Source organism: Sarcophilus harrisii, chromosome 2, assembly GCF_902635505.1.
Source record: "Sarcophilus harrisii chromosome 2, mSarHar1.11, whole genome shotgun sequence".
Lineage (NCBI taxonomy): Eukaryota > Metazoa > Chordata > Mammalia > Dasyuromorphia > Dasyuridae > Sarcophilus > Sarcophilus harrisii.
The window spans coordinates 472,513,590-472,541,291 of record NC_045427.1 but is presented as its reverse complement, the minus strand read 5'-3'; the positions used below and the strand labels follow the sequence as shown (position 1 = coordinate 472,541,291).

The 27,702-nt window shown below is 39.4% G+C and overlaps 1 protein-coding gene across 1 annotated transcript; it reads right to left on the bottom strand.

The window, feature by feature from the left end:
- Positions 1-251: 251 nt before the first annotated feature.
- Positions 252-27,436, bottom strand: MMP2 (matrix metallopeptidase 2). Its single transcript, XM_003757257.4, has 13 exons — positions 27,035-27,436; positions 19,232-19,458; positions 17,223-17,371; positions 15,572-15,700; positions 14,437-14,610; positions 11,358-11,531; positions 10,632-10,805; positions 9,529-9,684; positions 8,904-9,051; positions 7,104-7,240; positions 6,247-6,406; positions 2,374-2,483; positions 252-1,247 (listed from the first exon to the last, which is right to left on the bottom strand). The coding sequence occupies exons 1-13, from the start codon at positions 27,185-27,187 to the stop codon at positions 1,144-1,146; spliced, it is 1,995 nt and encodes a 664-aa protein (XP_003757305.1). The 5' UTR covers positions 27,188-27,436; the 3' UTR covers positions 252-1,143.
- Between the last annotated feature and the right edge of the window lie 266 nt (positions 27,437-27,702).

Below are 27,702 nucleotides of genomic sequence, written 5' to 3'. Positions count from 1 at the left end.
TGGTGATATGAAATAAATTGACCAAAGTTACAAGTCAATTAGTTGCAGAGCCAGGACTAGAATCCAGGTGTCCTTACTTCTAGTCTGTGCTCTTTCTCCTATGTCATATTATACTAAAGATTTTCTAGTTTGTGAACTACCTCTATATGGAGAGTCTTCTTTATATAGGCATTCAAGACCATCTTCCCTCAACAGTGTGGGGAGGATTTGAGAACATATTTCTGTTGTGTCCCTTTTCTTTTCTGTTACTGCTGCTACCTAGTTCTCCCATGAGCTGTTGCAATGTTCTTCGAACACTCCCGGGCACAATGGATTTCTTTATTCATATTTGTTGACATTTCTCATGGGAAGGAAGGAGTGGGAAGGGGGAGAACTGGGGCTTTTATTTCTCCCCTTTACCAGATGTGAAGGGGTCATGATGGTTGGGAAAATGCTATAAAACATGAACCAGTTAAACATTATTATATGGCTCAGGCACATCATGCAGTGACTTCAGAAAACCTGAGTCCTTCTGTCTAGAAAAGAATTTTAAACCAAAAACAAACAACCAAAAAGATCAAAGTGCATTGAAGCAAATGGCTAATGAATCTAATGCTAAGGCAGCCAGTTGTGTTAAAGCAGATTAACACAGCTGCCATTAGACCATGACTCCCAAGTCTCCATAGCAGGGTGTCAGGGCCACCAGTGCCCAATCCAGATAGTCTTTTCTGGGCTTTGAGGATAAAGGTATGTAATGAGGGAGCAGAGGAAGGAGAAGGGCCTTTAAAAAGCACAGCACCAGGGCAGCCCTGGGCAGGGTTACCCAGAAGATATCCCAGTATCTCCTTGAAGACAGGGGGTAAAACACCAGAAGACCCTTTGTGGATCACTCAGCCCTTATTGGGGGCCTAGAGGTAGGGCAGGAGAGGGAAAAGGGTACATAATAAACATCTATATCCCTGGTTTAGGGAATTGGGGTAGGAGGGATTTTGTACAGTACAAAATCTTAAATTACCAAAATGTGAGAGAATTGACTATGGCCTTAATGCTTGGGGCAACCAGTACCAGCCTGGGCTAGTAATGAATATTCAGATCTAGCTAGTGACAGAGAAGGGAGAGAGGGATAAGAGATGTAAATATTGAGTTACAGAGAGTTTGCAAAGTTCAGCAGCTCAGCCAATCCGTTTTGATGTTTCCAACTTTTACAATTTTCAAACTCTTGTTCTCCAGTTTAAGGTAATACCAGTCCTTGAAGAAATAGCTGTGTCCTAGGAGAGAAAGGAAACAGGGATGGGTGTTGATCTTCCCTTTCTTCAGAACTCCTATTGGGCAGCAAGTTTGACCCTTGAAGGAGTCAGGATGGGATAGTATAAACAGCATTGGAACTAGAATCAGAAGACCTGAATTCCAATCCCACCTCTTTTATTTATTTTTGGATGACTTTGGCCAAGTTACTTAACTATCCAAGGTCTACATTTCTTCATTCATAAAAAGAGAATGTTGAGCTAGGTGCTCTCTAAGATCTCTTCCAGCTCAAAGCTATAGTCCTTGTGATCTCTACAATCTAGCAAGAAATCTGATACTATATTATATCAATTACAATTGTTTCTGCTGTGTTGATCTTGTCTCTGGTACTAGACCTGCAAGCTCCTACAGAACAGAAGTGAGATATTTTTCCTTCTAGCTCTCACAATGCCTAGCACAGTGCTAGACAGAGAAGACTCTTAGTAGATCGTTGTTGATGTAAACTGATCTCTAGCTGCAATCCCCAAATGACTTTAATTTGCCAGCCATGCCTTGGAGAATCCCTCAAAGCCACCTCAGGAATAAGGATCAGTGCCCAGGGTTCAATGTTGGCCAAGCATCACCAGGGGTCCAGGAACAACTGACGCAGCTCAGGGGCTATTTGTTCTCAGCAGAGAATCATGAATAAATCAGTAACTTCTCGATTAAACCTTGAAATGAGTCATTCCTTGAATGTTATGTTGCCCTTTGGTGTAGGAGTGCCAATATAAATTCAAACAGGGCAGGTCTATAAATCAAGATGGGCTTGAGGAACTGGGAAAGAGAGGCGGGGAGAAAAGGTATGTATGGGCCACCCTAACTCTAGGGCCACCCTTTCTTTAGGCCTGGCAGCTGTGAGAGTGCCAGTGAAGCCTTTTTTGGTTTTCCTGACAGAAGCCAGGCCGAGTTGAGCAGAGGTCAGCTGTTCTGGAATCTCTCCCAGCATGGGGCTGAAGGGGCTGTTTTGTTTTCTCTAGGCAGACTCATGCTTCCCCCACACAATGAATGAATGTGTACTTGGGCAACCACAGGGAGCCTGGGATTGAGGTGGGGGTTGGGGAAAGAGTCGATTAGTCCTAGAAAGGCAGGAAAGGCAACTAGACAGCTTACCACTTCCCTGCAGTTCTACCACGGCATCCAGATTGTCAGGTATGCCATTCCAGGCATCAGCAATAAACTTGGGGAAGCCAGGGTCCATTTTCTTCTTAACTTCATTGTACCTGAGGAGGAATGGGATCGGGTAGGTATCAAGAAATGGAGAACACAGCCAGGAAGACCACCACGGAATCTACCTCTACCATCTTCCTCCCTGGGGGATAGTGGATATAATCAAAGATTCCTCTGTACACTTTGCAATTTAGACCAAGATCCTGAGATGCTATAACAGTGCAGTGGAAAAGGTAGGGGACATGAATGGGTTGGACTAGACAGTCTCTTAACATCTCTTCTACCTCTAAATCAGTGATGATTCCTTGCACAGCACTAGGCCAAAAGATAATCCCCTCAAATTGAAGTCAAGGCAGGTCATTTCCCCCACCCCCTACCCAAGGGCTTTAATTACCATTGGCCATATTATTCCTTGCCCTGCCTTGCCCAGATAATCAGGATGTTGTGAAGTTAAGAAGCAATAACATGGGAGAGTATCTTATAAATAATGTTATTTTTTTCTTAATCATGGGATAGGCTTTCCCATGTCTGAGTAATAGCTACTGGTTTGTACCTGGTTTGAAAGTATGCTAGCTGTCAACCTAAGTCTTATAGAAAGAAAACTGGATTGACTACCATCTTCCTTAATCCAAACAGCCACTTTCTCTATCCCACTACATCACTAAGTATAATATTCCTGCAAAACTTCCTTATTCTTGAAATGTATGTTCTTCCTTTCAACTCCTCCTCTCATCCCAATCCTAGGGTCACTGTCATAAAACCCAGACTTTGGGGATCACCCCCATCCAGTCCTATATCACTTTATACTTGGACTATTACAAAGGCTCTAAATTATTTTGCATAAGGGCTACTAAATGATATAGTGAATAGAGCACTGGCCCTGAAGTCAGGAGGACATGAGTTCAAATCCTACCTCAGACATTTAACACTTACTAGACACTTGTTGATACCTATTAGCTATGTGATCCTGGGCAAGTCACTTAATCTCAATTGCCTTTATGCCTCCTCCCCCCAAAAAATTATTTAACCTATAGCACTCCTATCCACTTAATCTCAAATTTCATTTCCTAACAATGCCTTATATTTTATACAGTAAAAGTTCATTCACACTCTCCAACTCTGACTCTTTACTTGATCCCTTCCTTTCCCCTCACTTCTTCCCCCAGTAATCCAATCATATGTTAAACATGTGCAATTCTAGACATATTTCCACAATTATCATGTATAGCATAAACATTAAAGGATTATTGCTGACTAAATAGGACAGCTAGGTGTGTCACAGTGGATGAAATACTGAGCTTGGAATCAGGAAGACTCCTGTTCCTGTGTTTTTAAATCCAGCCTCAGACACTAGCTGTATGACCCTAGACAACTTACTTAATCCTTATTTGCCTCAGTTTTCTTATCTATAAAATGAGTTGAGAAGGAAATGGCAAAAAAAAAAAAAAAAAAAAAAACTCCAATATCTTTGTCAAAAATTTTCCAAGTTAGGTCACAAAGAATTGGACAAGAATGAAAAATGAACAACAAAGAGCTGACAATTCCAAAGCTCGTTAAAACAAAAATAATTAGATAATGCATCTCTCTCTCTCTCTCTCTCTTTCTCTCTCTTTTTCTCTCTCTTTATCTCTCTCTTTCTCTCTTCATTCAAACCAAGGATGTGGCCTCAAAAAACAACAGGCTTTTATGTCTGCCCTTATCAGTCTTTCTGTTCTTTCACCTACCACTCTCCTGCTGGTGAAAACTTTCCTACACTTCTCCTGCTGTTCAAGTATGGACAGCTCAGAAAAGATCTGAGAAGCACTTATTAAATACTTTGTATAGAAACTAAGCTGGGCATAACCTTGGAATGAGATAGATATAGATTCAAATCCTGCTTCTAAAACTTACTAGCTGTGTGACTACAGACCAGTAACATCCTCTCTCATCTTCACTATCTTTAAATGATATTTGTAGGCATAATAGCTGTAGTACCTAATGTACATAAAGGAGGAAGACTGGACTTGAATTATCATTGGTTATAGGGAACTCCCAAATAATAGATTTCATCCACCAATGAAAGTCCACAGCTTTTCTAGAACTTGTGGTCTTGAAGAGTCATCTAGAATAATGAAAGTTTAAGTGACTTGATCAGTCACACAGCTGGGAGGCAGAATTTGAACTGAGATCTTCTGACTTCAAGGCCAGCTTCTGCATATATGTGAGCACACCCAAGCTCTTGTGTATGTTTCTGTGTCATCATGGTTTTGCCTATAGGAGGTGTGTTTATTTGGTATGTCTGATTCTATTCATGTCTGTGTCTGCCTTGTTTTTCCCTTCCTGGCTGAGATATAAATCAACTTAGCTGTTAAGTGACTTAATAGAACATATGGAATTCTGTCTGAACCCAGACTTAAGACAGAACCAGCCTCTGTGACCTAGGTAGGAATGGAAAGGAATAAAAAGGACTAGGTGGGAGAGGGGAGTGAAAAGATGCTTCTCTTGTGCCTCACCTACTTCTTGGATCCTTCAAGCTTTTTCCCATAGAAATATTTTGGGGATAGTAATAATAGTGTCTATTAGTGGCCTATCTAGGAAGGTAGTGCTAGCCCCAAGAGTCTTAGAGGAGGAGAAATGATCTCAACATGCAAAGCTGTTAACCACTTTACCTTTTATTGTCAGAACACTGAAAGGTGATGTGTAGTGAGTTAGAAAGCACATTGTTGTTATAGTTATTGTTGTCTGTCCTTTATTCTCTGAGACAACTATGATATTAGGGAGGTGATGTCATGACATGTAATGAATTGGATTTTAGTGAGAAAGGGTTGTGCAAAGTCACCAACCTCACTTTCTCCTCCAGAAGTATCTGGGTCAAGTGGCCAGATATAGATCAAGATACAGATGGAGCTGGCCTTCATATATGTATATAGTTAAAGATAATTAGACAGACAGACATGCGTACACACAATATTAGGGCAATTATAATTGTTCTTCTTGATATGCCCAGAGGTTATATGAAAAGAACTTCATATATGTGACTCGTTATTCAGGAAAGAGAATTTATTCAGGAAAGAGAATTTATTTAATCTAACCAAGAATTAAAGGATGAAGAATTACTGATGCATCTGTCCTTATTAGGGTATGTGAGAATATCACCTTGGTGCCCACTCAGAGTTCTCAAGAATAACACATTTGTATTATACATGCTTATCTTCTGCTTTATTTATTGGAGATTTTTTAACACTGTTCTTTTTTTTTTTTTTAATGTCAACTAGTCTCTAATAAGAACAATTAAATAACCAAATCACTGGGCTCTGAACTATAGACAGGAAGATTCTAAATTTGAATCTTGGCCCTTACACTAGACACATATACATAGCCAAGTCTCTCTTAAATTGCTCTCTAATGTCCCATTTAGCTCAAAATCTAATGATCTCCAGAGTTTATCTTCCTCATTTGCAAAATGGAAAGAGGATCCAATCAATTGACTTCATAAGATCATCATTACATGACAAGCAAGCTAGTATCTCAAACTCATTAAAACAGAACTAGTGAGATATGGATCTCTCTCTGTCTCTTCTACAAAGCTAGGAAATGGCCTTAAGAAACATGAAACTCTTATGTCTGCCTTTTAAATCAGTCTCTCTGTTCTTCCTTCTACTATTGCCCTGGAGAAAACTTTTCTGTCTTTCCCGTGTTTGTGCAAGTCTGTGGTCCTGACAGAAAAATATGAAAAGCAGTTCCAGGAGACTTTGAATAGAAAATCAAAGTAAAATTAATTTGAAAATATTTAGAAAATTATTGAATTGCTTAACAAGAAGAGCCAGAAAAACCTACCTCCAGAATTTGTCTCCAGAAAAGATATATGTCTTCTTGTTTTTGCTCCAGCTGAAGGCAGCATCCACATGTTGAACACTTGGAGGCAGTCCAAGGCTAGTCAACTTCTTAGGATAGCCCCGCTCCAGAGTACTGGCTGAGTAAACCCAGTACTCATCCCCTGAAATGATGACAAAAGCCATGCTGATAATCTAGGCATATAAAATACCCCTTATCAATCAACCATTCTTACCTCACATCTCTGGGGGTCTCCTGAGGACAGGAACTAAGGGATGATGGGAAGATCTCTTTCCAAGCCCCAAGTTAAATCATGGCAACAATTCCTCAGGATATATAGTTTTTTGTAAAAGACAGATTAGGGGCAGACAATGGACCCATAGTTAGATCAGGAACAGAGGATAAAAGGTGGTGGTGGTGGGGGAAGAGCCAAAGAGAGGGTTTATGGATATTAAAAAGGTGGTGCTGGAAGAAAGGACAGAGGATGAATGAGTAGGAAAGGAGGAAGAGGACAGGTATTTTGTTTTGGTTTTTGTCTTATTTTATTTTGTTTCAGAAAAAGAAGCAGAGATACTATGGGAAGGTGTTAGAAAGGAAAAAAAATCTGAGGAGATAGGCTTAGATTTGAGTTTGCATGTGTATGCATTAGGTCAAGTACATGTGATGAACAAATTCTTCACCCAATATTATCAAGATAGGATTGTAGATTTTGAGGTAGGGACTTCATAGTCCTTTGAGTCCAATGCCTCTCATTTTACAGATGAGGAAACTGAGGCGCAGAACAGTAAAGTGACTTGTCCAAGGTCACTGAATTCAACAACACAGTCCCCCTGTTTTTCTCTCCCTTCATTTATCAGTACCTGAGAAGAACACAGCCTTTTCTTCCTGTGGGGCCTCATAAACTGCATCTATCTTCTCAGGAACTTCTGGCCAGAATGTGGCTACAAGCAGGGGCCCTGTGGGCTTCTCCCTTGAGTTTGCTGTCCGCCACATGAACCTGAGTGGACGGACAAAAAAAGTGTGGGGAGATTCACCCTCATGGCTACTTCCCACTCCCCCTCACAAAGTCCCCCAAACTGCTTCTTCCCTCATACTTGGCCTGTCCCAGTCAGCCTCCCTAAAGGAAGCCCCAGGCTATGGCAGCCATTAGCTATTTAACAGAGAGAACGAAGAAAAGAAGAAACTGGAATTAAGAAGGAGGAAATGAGAGAAGTTAGGTTTGCTCAGATGCCATGACCTGAGAAATGCTCACTGTATTCTGAGCTGCATGGGGCAGCCTTTGCATCATTCCTCTTTCTTCCAGAAAGGCTTCCTTGATCCATACTAATCCACAAACACCTTTATAGTAAATATTATCATACTCAGGTTCCTAAATGGATATTTATTACACACTCTTGGGCATTTTTTATTTTCTGTTTACATACATTTCTCATATTTCTGATGTTAGCTCATAAGCTTCTTGAAAGCAAAAGCAGTATCCCTTCTACCTCTAGATCTCTGGCTTCAATTGGGTCCTGAACATTAGCAGGAGCTTGGCAAGTTGTTGTTGACCAATCCCAGTAGCTACTTGTTTAATGAAAAAAAATTATGATCATCTCAATTCCCTGAAGGTCAGCCATGGGTAGGAGGGGTTCTCCATGCTACAAAACATTCTTGACTACTCATGTCCCAATTCTAAGGATCACATAGAGCTAATTGGAATTGAACTATTCTCTGTGCTCTCTAGCTCAGTCTTTTTGAATGTTAGAGTAATAAGAGTCATCAGGGAAATCCTTCTGTCCTGCCAAAATGGGGCACTTCCACTAGACTTGGTCATGCCTTCTGGTATTTTTTCTGAGAGGTCCTTTCTGCCTGTTAGCTAAAAGGTATTTATGATTCAGAAAGTCCGGACTGAACTCTTGATTTTCACAACTAGAATGTGCTGAAGATAACCGGATAAAGAATCCAGAGGAACCTTTGCCCCTCCATAGTCTGTAAGAACTATAGAAAGGCTCTAACTTCTCTAGAGTTCACTTAATCTGAAGCACCTTGGGGGAAGAGTGTTTCTCTTACTATTAAGCTACTGGTGACATCAGGTTCCCTAACAAAAGGCTAAGAAAGAATCTTAAGGGGAAAAGCTCTACTGATGAGTTCCAACTCAATTATTTTTTACTGACCTTGGGAAAGTTAATCTCTTTAATTTCCCTTCTAAGTAGTTTCATCCCAGTTTTAGCAGTCTTTGAATATTCTTGCTGACTATAAAATTAACAGCTCTGCTAGAGAAGATTGATCTCCTTGCAAGCTGTTGGCTACAAGACCAACATTTATAGCTATAATTATAAATACCTTCTGGCTTCATTGCATATTCAGGTTCAGTATAACATTTTATATGTTGCAGTGTAGTTCTCTGAATTTGATCTCACACACCAAAAGGTGTAGATGGTTATGACTGTCATGCTACAGGCCTGAGTGAGGGCACTTATTTCTCCCTTGTTCCTGTGGTCACTCAATTCCCATGACCAGAACAGTTTACCCTGACACAGGAGCTGTGCAGAAAACCTTCCTTGGGTTCTGGTGCCAGTAGAAAGGAAAGGGTATAAAGTAGGAACAAAGGGAAAATAGATGCAAGATAGGGAGGAGGGATTAAGGATTAAGGAATAGAAGTAAGATCCATCACTCACCTGTCCTTAAAGAAGAATGTCTCTCCTCTAATCTGTGAGATGCCATCAAACACAATATTTGTGTCTGGTTTGCAGATCTCAGGAGTGACAGGCCCAGGAGTAGGGGTGGGTCCAGTGTCAGTGCCAGTGTCGGTGTCAGTGGAAGACCCTGTGAGAAGCACATGTAACCTTGGATCCTTCTCCCAGAATTCAGGAGTAATCTATGACCCTCACCTCCCCCACATAATTGTGATGGCTCCTACCTACACTGCCACCTCACCTACACCCAGGAACAAGCTCTAACTAATTTTGAAGCTTCATCTCATAAGCCCCTTAACTCCCCAGTTAGAGATCTTCAATAATCTTCACTAGTTTCTCTGGTCTTTGCACAGCCTAATTTTCCCTCCAGTCTTACATCTCCCTGTTCACAATTTGGAAGCTTTCATGGTCTATTACACAGGGAAGATAGTAAGGTTACCTTCTGGCTAATATTTGTCAGGCTTGTTAGTCGGTATTTTATCAGAGAAACTGAAGCCGCTCTTACTGTTTTATTTTGTTATAGTTATATTTTTTCCCCCAGTTTTCACTTTAGTAGTGTTAGTGGAAAATATAGTCCCTGTGTCCCATCCTGGAGCTGGGATTTTACCATAAAGTTCCCGAATGCCCTTGATGTCATCATTAGATAGACGGAAATTCTTGGTATATGTGTAGATTGGTGCCATTAGTGCCCCAGGATCTTCTGAATGTTCCAATCCCATAGCATGGCCAAACTCATGAGCTGCCACAAGGAACAGACTATACCCTGAAGAATGAAATAGAAAGGAGATGGAGACAAAAAAGGGATGAAGAGGAAAATAAGTGTCTGTTTGTACCATTCACTGATGGTGTCCTTCATCTGACACTGGGCATACATAGTTTTATATTTTATCTTATTCCCTTGTGTCTGGATTTTAGTTTGATAGAAGAAGAATTCCCTTAAAATTACAACTTTCCAAAAGCAAAACTGACTCACTTGAAAGGCAAGAAATTTCTTTTCTTTAGAGATTTTCAAGAAAAGGCTAGATGATTATTTGTTGGAGATGTTATTAAGAGAATTCTTGCCCAGGTATGGGTTGACTTGAACTACATAACTATAAGGTTTTTCCCTAACTCTAGGTTTCTATAATTTTGTGTGATTCTTTCTCTTTAACTAGATTATAAACTTCTTGAGGGCAGGGATTGTATTTATCAATCTCTGTGACTCTGATGCCTAGAGCAATACCCTTTAAATAGTAGATATTGAAATGATCAAAAGAACATGATGTATTGGAAAAGGGTTTGGGGTAGAAGATTTGGTTAAAATGGCTACTCTATTCTTTACTATTTTTGTGACCTTGTACAAATTACTTAAGTCCTTTGGGCTTCAGTTTCCTCACATGGGGAAAAGAGAGGAACTACTCTATAGTTTTGTCAGCTCTAAATCCTTTCATTTTATGATATTAGGAGTATAATCCAGAGAATTTTTCTAATATTCCTCCAAATTCTTATTTTGGTACTAGAGTAAGTGGCTAAATTCAGAAGGAAACTCTTCCCCCCCCACACACCCAAGGTAGTCTTTGGCCTAGGAGAAGCTGATATGACTGCTTAAAGTGGGAATGAGGAAGGAAAAGGTTATAGAGAAGTTGCATCTGCTTGTGGTGGGAAGAGTAGATATCTTGCCCCAGGAGAGTAGATATACCCTCCCTTGTTCCTCCCATGTGTCCCCAATACCTTGGTCAGGGCAAAAGCCCCACTTTCGATCATCATCATAATTGGTAGTTGTAGCACACCACATTTTGCCATCACTGCGACCAGCACTTGTACAGGATTCATGCTTGTTGCCCAAGAAGATGAAGGGGAAGACACATGGGGCACCCTCAGAGTTCCCCCCAACAGTTGACATGGCTGTGAGGGGGAATAAAAGTATATATGAAGGGGTACTACATAGGACAACAGCAGGAAAGAACAGGGAAGGAGGGCTGGAGGACAACATTATAGGTGAGACATAATCAGTGTGTCAAACAGCAGCCCTTCCACTTCTCTTTGTCTACCTTTGTCCAAACACGTTAAGAATTCTCTATTAAAGGTGATGGGTGATTATACTGGAAATAAAAAAAAAATTGAATAGGGCAGAGCTGAAGGAACTATCAAACTTATTGAGATCTTAATATCTCCCATAATGTCTTCCACTGAACTAGGCAGGAGAAATGTTCAATACTTATTGAATGGATATACAGATAAAATGAAATGATGAAGGAATATTCTACTAGGGAAATCAGAAACAGAGAAAGAAACATAGATAGAAGTAGACAAAAAAAAGATGGAAGAGAAAAATGGAGAAAGAAAAATAGACAAAACCCAGAATATGGACTGGGGAGGGATTGGGAGAGATCTCAAATTTTCCATTGTGGTAGTGTGGAAAGACAAAGTACAAGAGTACAAGGCAATGACTCTCACCAGTCTCCGGGCAGAAACCATATTTCTTGTCACGATCATAATCCTCAGTAGTGCCACACCAACGGTAGCCATCTGTTCGGCCCTCAGTAGTACAGCTGTCATAAGAGGTACCCTGGAACTTGAATGGGAATTTGCAAGGCTGTCCCTCAGCATTTCCACCCATGGTAAACAGGGCTAGAGAGAGAGAGAGAGAGACAGAGAGAGACAGAGAGAGAGAGACAGAGAGAGAGAGAGATACAGGCAGACAGAGATAGAGAGAAACAGAGATATACAGTCAGACACAGAGAAAAAAAGAGGGAGACACACAGAGAGACAGAGAAACAGATATTCAGTCAGACACACAGAGAGAAAAAGAAGGAGAGAGAGAGAGAGAGAGAGAGAGAGAGAGAGAGAGAGAAAGAAAGAAAGAGAGAGAAAGAGAGATTATGTTAATTCATGCACATGTATACACAAATATATATATGTTCCCTCATGCACATATTTATAAACATATGCAAGATCATAACTGTGTATCTTTCTCCTCTCGGAGGTAACCAGGGCTTTGGACAGTCAGAGACAGATAAGGCAAATATACATATGTTTATTTCTATACACACACACACACACACACACACACACACATAAAGGATCAAGATTAGATATCTCATCATGGTCCACCACTCTATCCCCTACCTTTCCTTTTTCCCAGTTTCTCTTCTAGTAGATCCCATTCCACTCCCTATCTAAAACAAAAATAACAGGGAGAGAGGCAGTGAAAAGAACAAATATCTTGGAGGGAAGAGTTCTTTAAAAATATTTAAAGTTCTTACACTGACTCCTCAAGAAAGAAACTATTACTCAAGAGTGTAAAGCAGAAGACAGAGCTTGAACTATGGTTTTTCTTTCCCTAGTCTCACTTCTAGTCCCCTTACCCACCCCCAATCTGCAAAATGTTGTATCTCTGGAATTGCCAACAAGCAAAACCACACAGTATAATGAGGACCATCTGTGCTGAACAAGGCCAGAGGTGATCTCACTCCCCACCCCCACCAGCATTAACTCTATTATAACTGGAATGGGGTTAGTGCCATTCCTACCTCCCAGTCTAGGACACAAGGACATTAGATTTTACATGCCAGGCTATATTCCATGAGACTTCTGTCCTGCTTTCTAGGTACATTAGGAATAAAGAGGGCAGGAGACTAGTCAGGGGCTCCAGGACCTTTGTTTTGGAAAGATTCAAAGAGTTAAGTTTGAATTTGACTGGCCCCAATCTCCTTATCCAACACCAGTTCCACCCCCCTTTTCTCCTTTGCCCACCCAGGAAGCCCCTTGGCTCTTCACTGATCTTTCAAGCCCATGTTTCCCTAAGTTCAGAGGCTGAAAGAGACACTGAATCAGCAGTCAGGAGGAACTGAGTAATAGAAACTTCCATCCCAAATATGTACACTCTTTCTCAATACCAAAAAGCTGAGGAAAAACAATAATAGATGCCTTCTATTCTTGCTTTCATCTTCAAAGTTAATAATTTATTTAATAGAGTCTTCTAATTTGATTAGAAATGTTATCATATGAAAGTGATGATTGAATTACATGACACAGAAAATTCAAAAGTGAAATGACTTTTTTTATAAAAGCAATAACTATTTTACTAATGGATCCTACGAACTGGAGTCAGACATGCTCATGTAAAATAATAACTAATTTCGTTAACAGAAGCATAAATAGAAACATGGATTAATTTGCTAATTGTTTTCCTTAATGCCAAGATTAGTTGGTGTTCAATCTTCAGTTCTGATGAAAGCACATGTCTATCTTTAGACACACAAAGAATGTGTGAGAAACAGCTACTACATATGCTTAGCAATGCATGGTACAATGGGTGAATTACCAGAGGGTAAAAAAGCCATAAAACTCTATCATCGTTGTCATTCTTAACCTTGAAAATAAGGAAAGAGGAGTGAAGAAAGAGAAAATGTTTCCCTCATTACTTAATTGTTTCAGTTTTTCCTAACTATGCCTTCCCATGTCTAAATATATGTTAAGCCTATGCCTTCACATTTCTAAAGTGTGAATTTATGTGGAAATCAAATTATATGTGATAGATTTCTTTTTGCTTTCATGCTAAACAAAAAGACTTTGGATTCATAAGATGAACTAAAATGTAAATATAAAATGTATAAAGAAAAATAACTTCCTTATAATGTTAAAAAGTCCAGAAATCTACCACACCACATGTTAGCACACACATCTTCATGTGCCTGCATAGAAACATTCTTTATCTCTAGGGAGAGGGAGTGATCGAAGCACACATTAGGACAATGGATACAACAAAAATAAATATAACCAACTGTTATTAAAGGCATTTTATATGCAGAATATTATGGTAGACAGGGAGGAAAATACAAACCTTGAAGAGTCCCAGGCCTTACAGATTAGTACCCTCACATTTGTTGCTGTTGTTCAGTCCTTTTAGTCATATCTGACTCCTTGGGACCCTATTTAGCATTATCTTGGCAAAGATACTCAACTGGTTTGCTATTTCTTTCTCTAGATCATTTTGCAGATGAAGAAGCTGAGGCAAACAAAGTTAAATGACTTGTACAGTCATACAAGCAAGGTAGTATCTAAGTTCAGATTTGAGCTCAGGAAGATGATTGTTCTTGACTCCAAGCCCAGTGCTCTATCCATTTCACCATCTAGCTGCTCACTTCCTACATACACATAAATTAGATCTAACATGGAATTAAATTAAGGAGGACCCATTGCTAATACTCCCTTTGTCCCCTTAAGGATGCACCTCCTGGAGTCAGATAGTCAAACTAGCCTCAGTCTATAAGTTCTGCTCTATGACGCATAAACTGGGCCCTTGACCCATCCTAAACCTTCTAACCAGTCTCCTGGATTCTACTTCCAAAGTGAATAACCAGTTCATAGAAAAACATGCTGTTTCTCATCCCTTTGGAAAACTTGGAAACCAGAATCAATGAAAGTCTAAAGTTGACAGGGGTTCTAGACAGTTTTGCCATTGTGAGGGGGGGGGGGATAGTAGTACATATATTCAGAGTACAAGAAAAATTTGGTTAAGAGAAGAACTCACCTTCATGGGGACAGAAGCCATACTTCCCATCGCTGTCAAAATTGTAGGAGGTCGCACACCAGAGGAAGCCGTCACTACGGCCAGCATCCGTGCAGCTAGTATATTCCTTGTCATTGAACAGGAAGGGAAACTTACAGTATTCACCATCAGCATTCCCATATTTCACTCGGACCACTGTAAGCAATAGAGAAGCTGTTACTAGCTAATTTAAAATAAAGGACCATGGGGCTGTAGAAGAGAGATAAAACTGGAATAGGGGAAAGCTTGGAAAGCAGGATCTGCAATATACTGAAGACAGTAGGATAGAGTAAATAGCACTGGATAGGAGACCTGGCTTGGACCTAGCAATTGTGTGACTTTGGGAAAGTCATTTAACTTTTCTAAACCCGTGTTTCCACATCTATACTTGACCACATACCCCACAGCGCTATCAGGAAAGTATGTAATCCGTAGTGTTAGTAATCCATATGTGTTAAGTTTTCCCTATTCCATCTGTATATTTGTGCTCTGATTTGCCAATCACAACAAAATCATCTTTTTCACCCCCCAAAAAAGACCTTTTTGAGTCAATGACAGGTAACAGTGACACAACAGTGTTAAAAGGAGGACAATAGTTGCTGTTGCTGTAGAAAGTTCATTGAATTTTGAGTCAGAAGGCCTAGGTTGAAATCCTAGTTCTGTCATTTATTAGTTGAGTGATTTTAGGCAAATTTCTTTGCTTCTCTGACTCAGTTCCCTCATCTGAAATATAAGAATAAAAATATGAGAAATACAAGAATAATACTTGCTCTGCCTGTTTCAGAAGGATGTTTGAGGCTAAAACGAATAATATATGTATGTCAGGTAATTGGAAAAGTGTGAGCCCTAAATAAGTATTGGCTACCATTACTGTTGCTCAGGGATGTCTGTGGAATAGACTGTCTTCCAACTGTGTGCTGCCAAATGGGAAAGTACATAGTATTTTCAGATGATGGGGAGAGAGGGGAGAGAAGTACATAGTGGATACCACAGGGTGATAAGGAGAAGGAGGGAATGTTCTCTATTCACTTGGAATTTATGAGTAAACTTAAGGATGTAGTGGTAAAGATAAGATACATCTAGGGGAATGGGGGAATGGGAAGAATCAAGCTCCTACCTTGACCTTCTCCTAGGGTCCATAGTTCATCATCATCAAAATGGGAGTCTCCTCCTACACCAGTGCCAGGAGCAAAGGCATGAGCCAAGAGTCCATCCTTCCCATCAAAGGGATATCCATCCCCATGCTCTGCAATACACATGTAGCCATAAGTTCCTTAGCCTCCAGGAATACCACTCAAAGAGACACTCAGGACATCCAGGACAACTCAGATTTACTTAGGGTTCTGATTTATTCCAAAAAATCATATGAGATCACTGAAAAAGCCAAATTCTTGGCCTATGTCAAAGCTGCCTTGCCATTCAAGCATTTATTTATCATACTCTCCATTCTAACTTAAGCCTAGAAGAAGCATGGACAGATTAAATAGTCAGGAAAGTAATGCTGATAGTGATCCTCTAGCAGCATTGTTTTGTGGACAGGATTTTAGAATAGGCGTCAGGAATACTTGAGTTCAAATACAGTCTTAGTCATATGTAAAAATTATTTATAGCAAGTGTTTTCCTGATAGCAAAGAATTAGAAACAGGGATTTTCAATCATTTGGAATGGCTGAGCAAGTTATATTAAGTGAAGTTTGTGGATTATGATTATGCTGTAAGAAATTATGAAGGAGATAGTTTCAGAAAAACTTGCAAAGATTTGTGTGAATTGATAAAAAGTGAAGAGAGTAGAACTAGGAAAACAATTTATATGATGACAAAATATTGTAAAGATAATGAACTGGAGGGGAGGGAGTGAAAAAAATACAAAACTTTAAAAAATAAAGAATGTAAAAATTGTTTTTATGTATAGTTGGGGGAAATTAAATATTATTTTTAAATAGGAAGTTAAAAAGAAAGTAAAATTAAGGGTAGAAAGTGTGAGGACTGGGAAGAATATACTGAGAAATCAATAACATGAGAATTTATCTTAACATTGGCAAGTATAAAAAAATACTTGGAATTATGGCTTGTGTACACTAGAAAATTAAAACAGATAATTCTTCTAGATAGGCCAATAAAAACAATCCAACTTGTTATGCTTAAAATTATATTGATATCACCTATTAGAACAACTTTAAAAAAGAAACTATGTAGTTTACATTGTTTCAATTGTCTACTTCATTTCAACAGAAAAATTAAAAGCTTCATAAAATTTTTAAAAGATAATGAACTTTAAAGGAAAAATCTGAGAAAATTTATAGGAGCTGATAAAAAATGAAATTAGTAGAACTAAGGATACAATTCATACGATAACAACATTATTTTAAAGATAATCACTTTGAAAGAATTAGAAAGTCTGAGCAATAAAATGACCAACCAGAATTCCAAAACACTGATGATGAAGTAAACTGTCCATCTCCACATAAAAAGCTGATGGACTAAGTGCAGATTGAAGCACATTTTCTTTCCTTTCCTTTTTTTGTCTTCTCAATGGATGAGGGAAATGGAAGGGAGAGAATTAAGAATGGAAAACAAAACAAAACTGAAATAAAACCAAAAAAAATGTATTGAAGCACCTGGCTTAGGTATTTATTAAATGTATAATCCTGAGAAAGTCATTGAACTGTGCTGTGCTCATTACCTCATCTGTAAAATGAGAGAATTAGACCTAGATGGCTTTTCAAGCTTTATATTTTTCATAGGTATTGCAGCATCTATAGCACCTACCCCAACGACCAAAGTTGATCATGATGTCAGCTTCCCCATCATGGATACGTGAAAACCTAAGTGGTGTCACATCACTCCAGACCTTGAAAGCTCGAGCAAAAGCATCATCTACTGTCTCAGGGTCAAGATCAGGTGTGTAACCAATGATCCTGAAGTAGGCAAAAAGAATGAAGGTCAGGAAAAACATTATAAGCAAAAACATTTCCCCCCATAATGTATTAGAGTTCTAAGCCAACCTTCTTCTAATCCATTTTCCATGGGTGTTAGTGTGATTTGGTGAACAGAAAGCTAGCTTCAAAACCTAGATGACCTGACACAGCCCGTCTGTACCTCTGGACAAGTCACTTACCTCTCAATGGTCCAGGCACCTCTCTGCAAGTTATAGAGAAGATTCCAGTCAGTATTAATAAAAGGAGTTTCTTCTCTTGGGAGTTCTTTATTCCAATTAAATCATAGATCTAATTCACACCTTTTCAGCCCTCTGAAGACTTGGGATGATATACTCCTATCCCCAGATAATAGCACAAAGGACTGTGAGATAAATACATGTGACTTATATAGTAGAAACCAGGGCCTATAGCCTGTCATTTCATTGGCATAGGGAACTACATATAAGGAAATTATCTCTCACTCCCAAGGAACGCATAATCTTCCACCTTCAATCTTAGAGATTTATCTGGATCATTGAGATTTGTCCAGGATCACACATGCAGAGACTTGAATCCAGGTTTTCCTGATTCCAATGTAAACTACTACCCACTACACCATGCTCCTGTCAGAGACAGAAATTACTTCTGAAGAGATTTTCTACATCCTCCACAACATTTCTCCCATTCATCTCCTTTTCTCCACTCACATAGCCCCCACATATCACTTGTCACACTGGATTAACGTAAGTTAGTTTTTTAACTATTGTTTCCTGTCTCCTGCCTCGAATATCTCTCTACTTTCTACTCATTCCTCAATACAGCTTCAAAAATGTACTTCCTAAAACAAAGAACTATGACTTAACTTAGCCTTGTTATCTTCTCCAAGTTCAGTACTCTTCACATTTTAGTGCTTAACAAATATTGAAAATAAATGTAGGCCATGGTTTTGAAGTCAAAGGCTCTAGGTTTGAATTTTTTCATTGCTACTTACTATTGGGGTTAATTCAGCCCCTCTCTCCTTACCTATCCTTTAGACCCCCTTTCTTTATTTGTATATTGAACTAATTTTAAATAAAGGTACTATCTTTAATCTATATCATATTGCTTGCTGTCTTGGGGAGGGATGAGGGAGAAAAATTTGGAACACAGAGATGAATGTTGAAAACTATTTTTGCACATATTTATGCAAAATAATATATATTTGGAAGAATAAAATATTATTTTTTAAAAATTAAGGTGCTGGCAAAGATCAGAAGTTCATAACTTTTTTCATGTGCAGTGGGGGCCCATTTGGCAGCTTGAGACTAATGGAATCTTTCTCAGAATAATGATTTTAGATACATAGGATTGGAAAAAAAATCAATTATGCTGAAATACAGTTTTCATTTTTTTTTTAAGTTCATGAACTCTAGGTAAAGAACTTCCAGATTAGATGATCTCTAAGGTCTCTTGAAGTTCTAAATTCTATAACTGAAATCCTCCAGCCAAAAAAGTTATCAACAAACATTTATTAAATACTCACTACATGCCAGGCATTGTACTGGGATGAGAATCAAAGGCAAAAATGAAGCATGACCTTCTACCAAAGAGCAATGCCTCCTATTATGTATGTCTCATACTCTGATACTCTCCACTTCCCTACTTTTTCACTTTACCTATCAGTCTCCAAGATCCCCATGGATTCTTGCCCAGAAAGATCAGGGAAGGGTGGAGATGACTGTATTTCCTTTTGATCTGTTACCTGATGCCCCAGAGGCCTGCAACCATATTTCATTGCAGCCTTGCGTATATGCCTGGGATTTCATGTTGCCTTGTCTCTTGCTCTGGCCTCCCCCCAATGCTCTCCCCTTCCCTGAGCACCTGTATGTGATCTGATTCTTCTCCCACTTGGGCCTCCGGGGGAAGAAGTTGTAGTTGGCCACATCAGGGTTCCCACATCGTGGCTTCTTCATGGTCTCAATAGTGTTGTGATCCAGTTCTCCTGTCTCTGGTAGCCCAAAGAATTTCTGCATTTTCTTCAGAGTGTCCTTCAGCACAAACAGGTTGCAGCTTTCCTTAGGGCAGCCGTAGAATGTGTTCAGGTATTGCTAGAATATAAAAGTGTTTAGGACTGAGTCCCTATGTGCCCATTTAGATTCGATGATCATACTGCAAGAGATGCTGAACCGATTGATGCCCTGGAAAAGAATCATGTTTATAATGCTGACTTAGATCCAGATCCAGGTCTTTTAAAGATCTTTATCTACAAATGAAGCCAGTAAAATATCCAGAGATAATGGAAATAGCCAGTGTTTATAGAAAAATTTTGGGAGTAAGCAATGAAGAAAGTACAGTCATGATTTTGTATGTATAGGGAATTCTTAATGGAAAAATAAAAACAAAAACTAACTCCTTCTACTAAGACAGATAAACTATTGCCCTGCAATATGCAGGTTTAAAGAGTTCTTTAGGGTTCTAAAAGGTTAAATGACTTGTTCTAAATCCCAAAGCCAATTAATTAATCAATATAGAGAAGAACCAGGGAATAAGAGAATAAGCATATATGTAGTACTATTATGTGCCAGGCACTTTACAAATGTTATCTCATTTAAGTTTTATAACGACCCTGTGAGTTGGATGTTATTATTTTGCATTTGAGAAAACTGAGACAAACAGAGGTTAAGAGGTTTTCCCAAGTTCGCACAGCTAGTAAGTAACTGAAGCCAGATTTGGTGGGGTCTTCCTGACCCTAGGATTAATTCTTTCCCACTCTGCCACCTAGAAACATGTATTAAAATAATTTACTATGTGCCAGGCAGTATGCTAGATTCTGAGAAAAGAATAACAAGCCAGTATATGTCTAAGCTGGGATTTGACCCATACTCTTACTGATTCCTAGTATGGTTCTTCATCCAAGGCTACCTCATTAATGGGAAGCATGGTATAGGGGAAAGAGATCTGTATTTGAATTTAGAAGCCTGGAGATGAAGCCAGGGATATGTTTGAGCTAGCTCAAACAGCCTCAGATAAGTATATTTTTAAATTTTTAGTTTAAGCAAAGAATCAGCAAATGCTACAAATTAGGATTTGATTTATTATTTTGTTGATGTCTAGACTTAAATGGGTTATAAGAAAAATATTAATAATCATGAAGAGTAAACTGAAAAATGTGTTCTGGGATGGTCATTTTTTTTAAACCTGTTCATTAAACATTTACGTGCACATCTCTGGTTTCATCTACGAAAATAACTCCTGGTTCAAGCCCTGATGTTTCTATTTACCAGCTCTTTGCCCTTCAGCGAGTCAATTTATTTCTTTGGGTTTTGTTATATAAAATGATGAATTTGGACTAGAGAATCACTAAATTTTCTTTGGTTTTCAATATCTACATTTTTTTGTCTAACTCAATGCTGAGACTTAAAAGGAACTTAACCTTAGTGCCTTCAAGAACACAGGTCAGTTCTGTATATGGAAAAGACTCCCCCTATAGGACCTCCTTGTGCACCCCATTTACAATAATTCATTCATTGTATTTCTCCCAGAGTACAATGTGCTAGGCACTGTTACAAGTGTTAGGGAAAAAAACAAAATAAGAACAAGCCATGATTCCTGCTGTAGAGGAGTTCATGGTCTAAGTAGAAAACAAGGAAAATCTATGCATGTGAAAAATTAACAAATAATACAAGATAATGAATACTAAGTGCCCAATGGGCCATGCAGACAAGTGTACCAGGACACAGAGAAAGGGAAGATCACTGAAGAACAGAGTGGTTACAACAGACTCCATGGAAAGGGGAGAACAGTTAGTATTTGGATTGAAAGGAATAAAGATGTAAACAAAGGCATTGGTGAGGGGCAGTTGGAAGCAAAGTCTGTTTGGGAGGTCAATCAGAACACCAATTTCATTAGAATAATCAATATCACTAAAACAGGAACTTAAGAAGTAATAGAAAAATAATATGATTTTTTAAAGTGGGAAGTATTTTTAAAATTAAAAGGTGGGGGGAAATGAGTAGGAGATGAATTTAGGAAGAGTGCAGAGATTAACAAATTATGTTGTTTTCATAAAATGTTACATAGCCATAGAGAGTTTTGGAAAAACAGGTTGAATCTAGACTATAGAGAAAATTAAATTTCAAGCAAAGTTATGAGGATAATGGGAAGCTACAAAAATTTTTGAACAAGAAATATCATGATATTTTTTAAGAAGAGGCATCTGATGGGGATATGCAGAATGATATAAAGTGAAATCAGAAACAAGGAGAACAATTAAGAAATTATTACTACAACCCAAATATGAGATCTTTTGACCCTGGAGTTTTTCTGACAATTGGAATAGAAAGGAATTTTGTGTGGTGTGTGTGTGTGTGTGTGTGTGTATGAAGAAAGACTCAATAGGACTTAATGCTGACTCAATATGGGAAAAGGAATATGTCAAAGATGATTCTGAATTTTTAAGGCCCAGTGCCTAATTGATAGTATCATGACAAAACTCAGAAGTTAGGAAAGGAAGATGGTTTGAGGAAAGATGATGATGAGTTGGTTTAAAGAGTAGATAATCAATCAGTCAACAAGCATTTTAAAGTACCTATTGTGGTCCCTTGAAATCACCCAATCAGCTAGCATCTTTCAGTGTTTAACATGGACACTGGACTAGATGCTACTAGGACAATCCCTGTCCTAAAAAAGCTTACATTTTATGGAAAGTATATACAATATGAGACAAGATATATGAATACATATAATACATATGAATATATATATATATATATATATCAAAAAGAGAAAGGAACTCAAGAAAGGCTTCTAGTAGAAAGTGGTGATTAAGCTGAATTCTGAAGGAGAAAAGGGAATTCTAAGAACAGAAGATACATTTTAGGCATGGGCAGGGCAGTATAAATGTCTAGTAGCCAATTGGATAATTTGGACAGAAGCTCAGTAGTAGGTTCAAGACTCAAAATGCAAGTGAAAGAGTTATCTTTATAAAATAGAGTTACAAGATAGATAAAGCTATAAGAATAGATGAATTCTCTGAAACTTGAGTAGTGAAAGGAACTAAGGACAGAACCTCAGGGAATGCCCCTGGATATGAGATTAGAGAAGAAAGAAGGGCCAACAAAGAATGAAATCACTTCCCCTTCTATTCCCAGAGCTCAGTTCCTTGTCAGTTGTTTTCATGACCTTCTACATAGACTTGCAGTTTCTAGAAAATAAATGTACTATGTTTAAACGCAAAAGTGTTGCTTCTGATCCTCTCATCAGTAAGGCAGGGGCTCTGAGTTTTGTTTATAATAATGAGGAGAAATTTACATTGAGTAATTTATTCTTCTTGGCTTGATCACAAGTTGATTTTTCAGAACATCTGGCTGGTGTAAAGAGTATTGCCAGTAGCCACAGAGTGTAGTGATGCTAACTGACCTACCTGAGAATTAAACTCATAACTATGGCCTCATTATAAAGTTGGCTACAACCACAAAGCTAACCAGCTCCAAACTATCACATAAACTCAAGCTTATTACACCCAACTTCTCTTCTATTTGGGAGAAAAAATCCCCCAGAAATTCAGCCTACATGATTTGGATACAAGTGCTGCCATTCTCTCAGCAATTCTACCTATTTTCTCCCTCCCTTCAGTCCATCCTGATCATTCCCTTCAGTTTAACCTTACTATTTCCTGCAAAGTCTTCTCCAGCTGTTATTTTAATCATGTCCCCCATCTTTAAGTTCTTAGTATTTTCTCACTGGTCTTATCAATTCTTGTCTGGAATTTGCATTAGCCTCTAATAATTGTTCTACCTCTGGTATTTCCCTACCTCAATCGCTCTTCAATATTGCTCTTTCTACAACACAGATGTGAATTTGCTAGCCTTCTCCCATGCAAAAATCTCTAATGTTCCTTATTGCCTCTAAGATATAATGTGAACTAGAATTTAAAATAGACTCAAATTTAAACTTCCAGTTCTTTTTTCCAGTTTTATTTCACATTCTCCACTTCATCTGTGCCTCCTAGAATCCCGACCTTCCTTCAAAGCACCATTCAGTTTTCACTTCCCATAGGAGATTCCTGATTTTCCCACTTGTTGGTGGCTCTTTATTTCTTAAAATTACTTTATGTATACTTCACAGTTATTTGTATACATGCTACATCACCACTTGTAGAATGTAAGCTCCTTAAGGAAGAGGACTATTTGATCTATACCCATTGCATTTCTAAGACCTAGTGCAATGCCTTGCCCACAGAAAGCACTTAGTAAATTCTTGCTGATTTGAATTGAATTACTTAATTGGATCATGAGTCTTCATGTTGAGAAAAAAACAAGAGACTAAGACAGCCTCATTCAGTTTTCAGAAGAAATTGAGGCTTAGAGCAGTTTGATATCTGGCCCAAGATTACCCAGCTAGAAAGCTACATAGAACAGATTTTACGAGAAAAAGGACTTTTAATACCAAACTAGTGCTTTTCCTACTATTCCATACAAGTCTACGTGCGCCCTAGCCTTCACAGACCTTCACCAAATTATTCTGGATTCCTACCTTGCCAAGTTTGGTTCTGTGTCCCAGTGTTTCATTTCAGTTCAACAAGCTCTTGAATTCTCACTTCCTCATTCTTGGACTAATCAGAGAAGCAATAAGAAGCACCCAATCTGAGAACAGAGCCAAAATGGGTACAAAATCCATGGGGATAAGAAGAGGTAAGGAAGGTTTTGCAGTGCTCTTGTTGCTTGTAAATCTTTAGGCAAATTATATATAAGAATCAATTCTTCATTTGACCACTTTTCCTAACACTATCAGGCACAAAGAACATGCTTAATAAACAAGATTTTTATCAGTTAGTGATATACTATTTTCTTTCCAATTGATTGAATAGCAGCCACATACCTTTATGAAGCTGGAACGTTCCCTCCTCATCTTGGCTTCACTGACTTCAAGTACTTTATTCTTACTTTAGTACTTAAAATACTACTTCTAGTGTTTCCCTCTTAATTAATTTTCACTCATCCTATTTGTACCTTTTTTGCATATATTTGCTTGCTTGTTTTTTCCTTCATTAGATTGTGAGCTTCTTGAGGTCAGGAAATGTCTTTTGCCACTTTCTATAATAATCATAGTTGTTGCTGATTCATTTCATTCATGTTCAATTCTTATTTGGAGTTTTCTAGCCAAAGATATAGTTTGCCATTTTCTTCTTCAGCTATTTAGAGATGAGAAACTCAGGCAAACATGGTCAAGGGACTTGTCGAGGGTCACGCAACTATTATGTTTAAAGCCAGATTTTAACTCATAAAGATGACTCTTCCTAATTCCAAAGTCCACTGCTCTATCCATTTCAGCATCTAGTGTGGCCCACAGTAGGCATTTAATAAATGCCCGTTGACTTGCTGGCTAATTATCTGTGTATTTTACTTTCAGAGAGCAGATACTGTCTACAAAAAAGTCCATGGACTTTTTCATATAGTGGCTAGCACAGTGTCATTCACTATTAAATAACATTCCCTCTATGCTAATTGTTTTCTGTATGTTATTTCACATCAAATAACATAACATGTAAAATGCTTTGCAAGTTTTAAAATCACACTACAAATGTTAGCTAGCACATTAGAGGTACCAGTGGTATTGTCTCTTTAAACTAGAAGCTCTTCAAAGGTAAAGATTAGGTCCTTCTTGCTTTGTCTTTTTTGCACTGTTTAATGCAAATTAGACATTTAATAAGTACCTGCTGAGTTGTAAAGTTATAATGAAAAAAATATTGGCTCTGAATTCAGAAGACCTGGATTTATATCCCACCTCTGCTGATCTCTTTGTGACCCTGGATAATTTAACCTCTCTGTGCTGGCATCAGTTTCTGCATTTGTAAAAAGAGAGGTTGAACTAAATGACTTGTGATAGATGTCCTTTCTAGTTCTAAATCTATAACTTTGAATAATAGTGATTAGTAAAGATGACACTATAAGATGTCCAAGCTGGGAAGAACCTTAAAGTCTGCTAATTCAACTTTACCCCCTTTCCCATCTCATTTAAGGCCTTGATACTCTTTTTGCTGTTATGTGTTATGGTTAGAGTTTTGAATTATCTCTCTTTATGACTCAAGCCCCACATGAGGACCCCGGAAAAATGTTGCCTCAGCTGTTTCTGCTTGGGGGAACTCTGCATCTGGTCCTCTTCTTGCCAAGCTCTCTCAAGTTGAGGGCTATCCTAAATAATCCAGGAAACCAAATTAATCCTACCTCAGATGTAGTTCAGGGTTCCCCTAACTTTTTCGACCTTTTGGAAATGAGGGATCCATCAATAAATAAACGAAGATGTCTAGAATAAGAGATAGATTAGTGATAGGACTGGAAAATGATACATTTAAAACTAAAATGAATGTCATAAATCATTTAGGCCCAAACCCTAATTTTGCAGAAAAGAAAGTTAAACCCAGAGCCTCAGTTCTCCAGATGATATCTGGAGCACTTTTTTTGTTGTTGCAGGCATCACATTTAAAGGATATTGGCAGATTAAAGAACATCCAGAGGATACATTAAGGATGATGAGGGGACTAGTGAGGGTCTGTTGAAAGATGAAATGATATTTTCGGATGGAGACAAGAATATTAAAGAGGTAGAGGGAATGTGGTATCTATCTTCATATATTTGAGGATTGTTAGTAGGATGGAGCAATTGAACTTGTTCTACTTGAGCCCACATGTGGAATTAAGAACAAATGCCCATACGTTTCAGAAAGGCATTTTGGGGCTTGATGAAAGGAAAATCAACTAGAGTAATACAAAACCGGAATGGGTGGCTTTAGTGGGTGATGAATTGGTTCCCTATCCTTGGATGACTTCCACTGGAGACTAACCACTCTTCTGAGATGCTATAGTAGTGATATTTGTTCAGTACAGGTTGGAGTAGAACGCCTTTGGACGTTTCTTCAATTCTGGGGCTCGGTTTTATGAATTCTTTCAAAGAAATTCCAAGGAAAATAGGGCCCGGGGATTAGGTAGGAGACCCCCGATTTAAACTATTCCCTCCTTGCACTCCCCTCTCCAGCATTCTCCATACTCCCGCCCCGCAGCTTTCAGAAGAGCACGTTCTGACCGCGGGGACTAGTGCTCCAAGTCGAAAGTGCTTATTAAAGCCAAAGGTTCAGCAGTCCCAGAGCCGCACAATAATTGTCCCTCCGATTCTGCTTATGCAACGATGTGGTGAATGCACGAAAAACAACATCTGAGGTGCTTCAAGGAGCGGTCCAGACCCTGGGGAAAGGGTTTTCTGGCCAGCTCACTTCTCCAGGAATCGGCCGGGGGCTCCCCGCTTCCCCCTCCCTCTTTCTCCCCAGCTGTGTGACGGCGCTCATTAGGAGTTGCCCGAAACCCCAGCGAGCCTCGCGCCTCCATCCCTCCTCCCTTCTTCTCTCTTGCCCCTCTCCAGCCTCACTTCTCCAAACTCCTAGGAAACTTTCTTTGGCCGTGGGCCGTACATCTAAAAGACAAACTTTGCCAATTCTCTTCTCCAGGGACACCCTGCCTCTCCCCAACCCAGGCAGACTTCCCACCCTCCAGCTGTCTCCTCTTCCCTTCCCTCTCTTCACTCCCAAGGGAACAGAGGGAGCCAGCCCCCCACAGCTGTTTGCAGGACTCCTCCATTTCCCCTCCCCTCCCCCCAACCCCCAACCCTGCTGAAGCCGAACCGAGACACTCACTACAGCCAACTCTTTGTCTGTTTTGGGAGAGACATCGCCCGGGAACTTGATGATTGGGGACGGGGCTGCCCAAGTTTGGTGGACAACGCTGGACTGGAGCCAGAGGGCCGGAAGGAAGAATCCCAGGACCCCGGGGGCCGCCGAAGTCTTCATGGTGGTTCCTCAAAGTGTTTGTGCTGTGGCGATCTAAGAGGGGGGCTCTATGAGTCTGGAGTCCGCGTCTCCGCCTTCTTTCTCAACCGCGCATCGTCTCCAGCCCTCAAGCTGAGCAGCAGCTAGCTAGCTAGTTCTCCTCCCCTCTTCTTCCCTCCCTTCTATTCCGCTCTGCTCTGCGCCGCCTGCCCTTTTGCTGGTCCCAGCAATTCCTTTGTATGTTTAAACCCCCAGATGCGCAGCCTCCAGCCACCGCAAGAGGAAGTCTGGATCCAGCGGAAACATGGAAAAGGGGCAGTTACCAGATGTGGCCAGCTGGGCTGGGAGTTGGGAGAGCTGCAGTCAACTTTGTGGCCTTGGGGTGGGGGGAGGTAGGGACGAATTCCCTCCCTTGTCTCCCTCTTATAGGGGTTACTATCCAACCCTACCCCCTCCCGCTGGCTGCCTTAGAGTTTTCGTGACCATACCCTTGGCCCCTGACGGTCTATATACAATCACATGCCGCATGTCACTTC

Coding starts and splice junctions, on each gene's coding strand:
- MMP2 (XM_003757257.4), bottom strand. CDS start 27,187: ATGAAGACTTCGGCGGCCCCCGGGGTCCTGGGATTCTTCCTTCCGGCC. Junction 10,806..11,357: donor TGGTTTCTGCCCGGAGACTG/GTGAGAGTCATT, acceptor TCCCCCTCACAG/CCATGTCAACTGTTGGGGGG. Junction 7,241..8,903: donor ACATTCTTCTTTAAGGACAG/GTGAGTGATGGA, acceptor CCGTCCACTCAG/GTTCATGTGGCGGACAGCAA.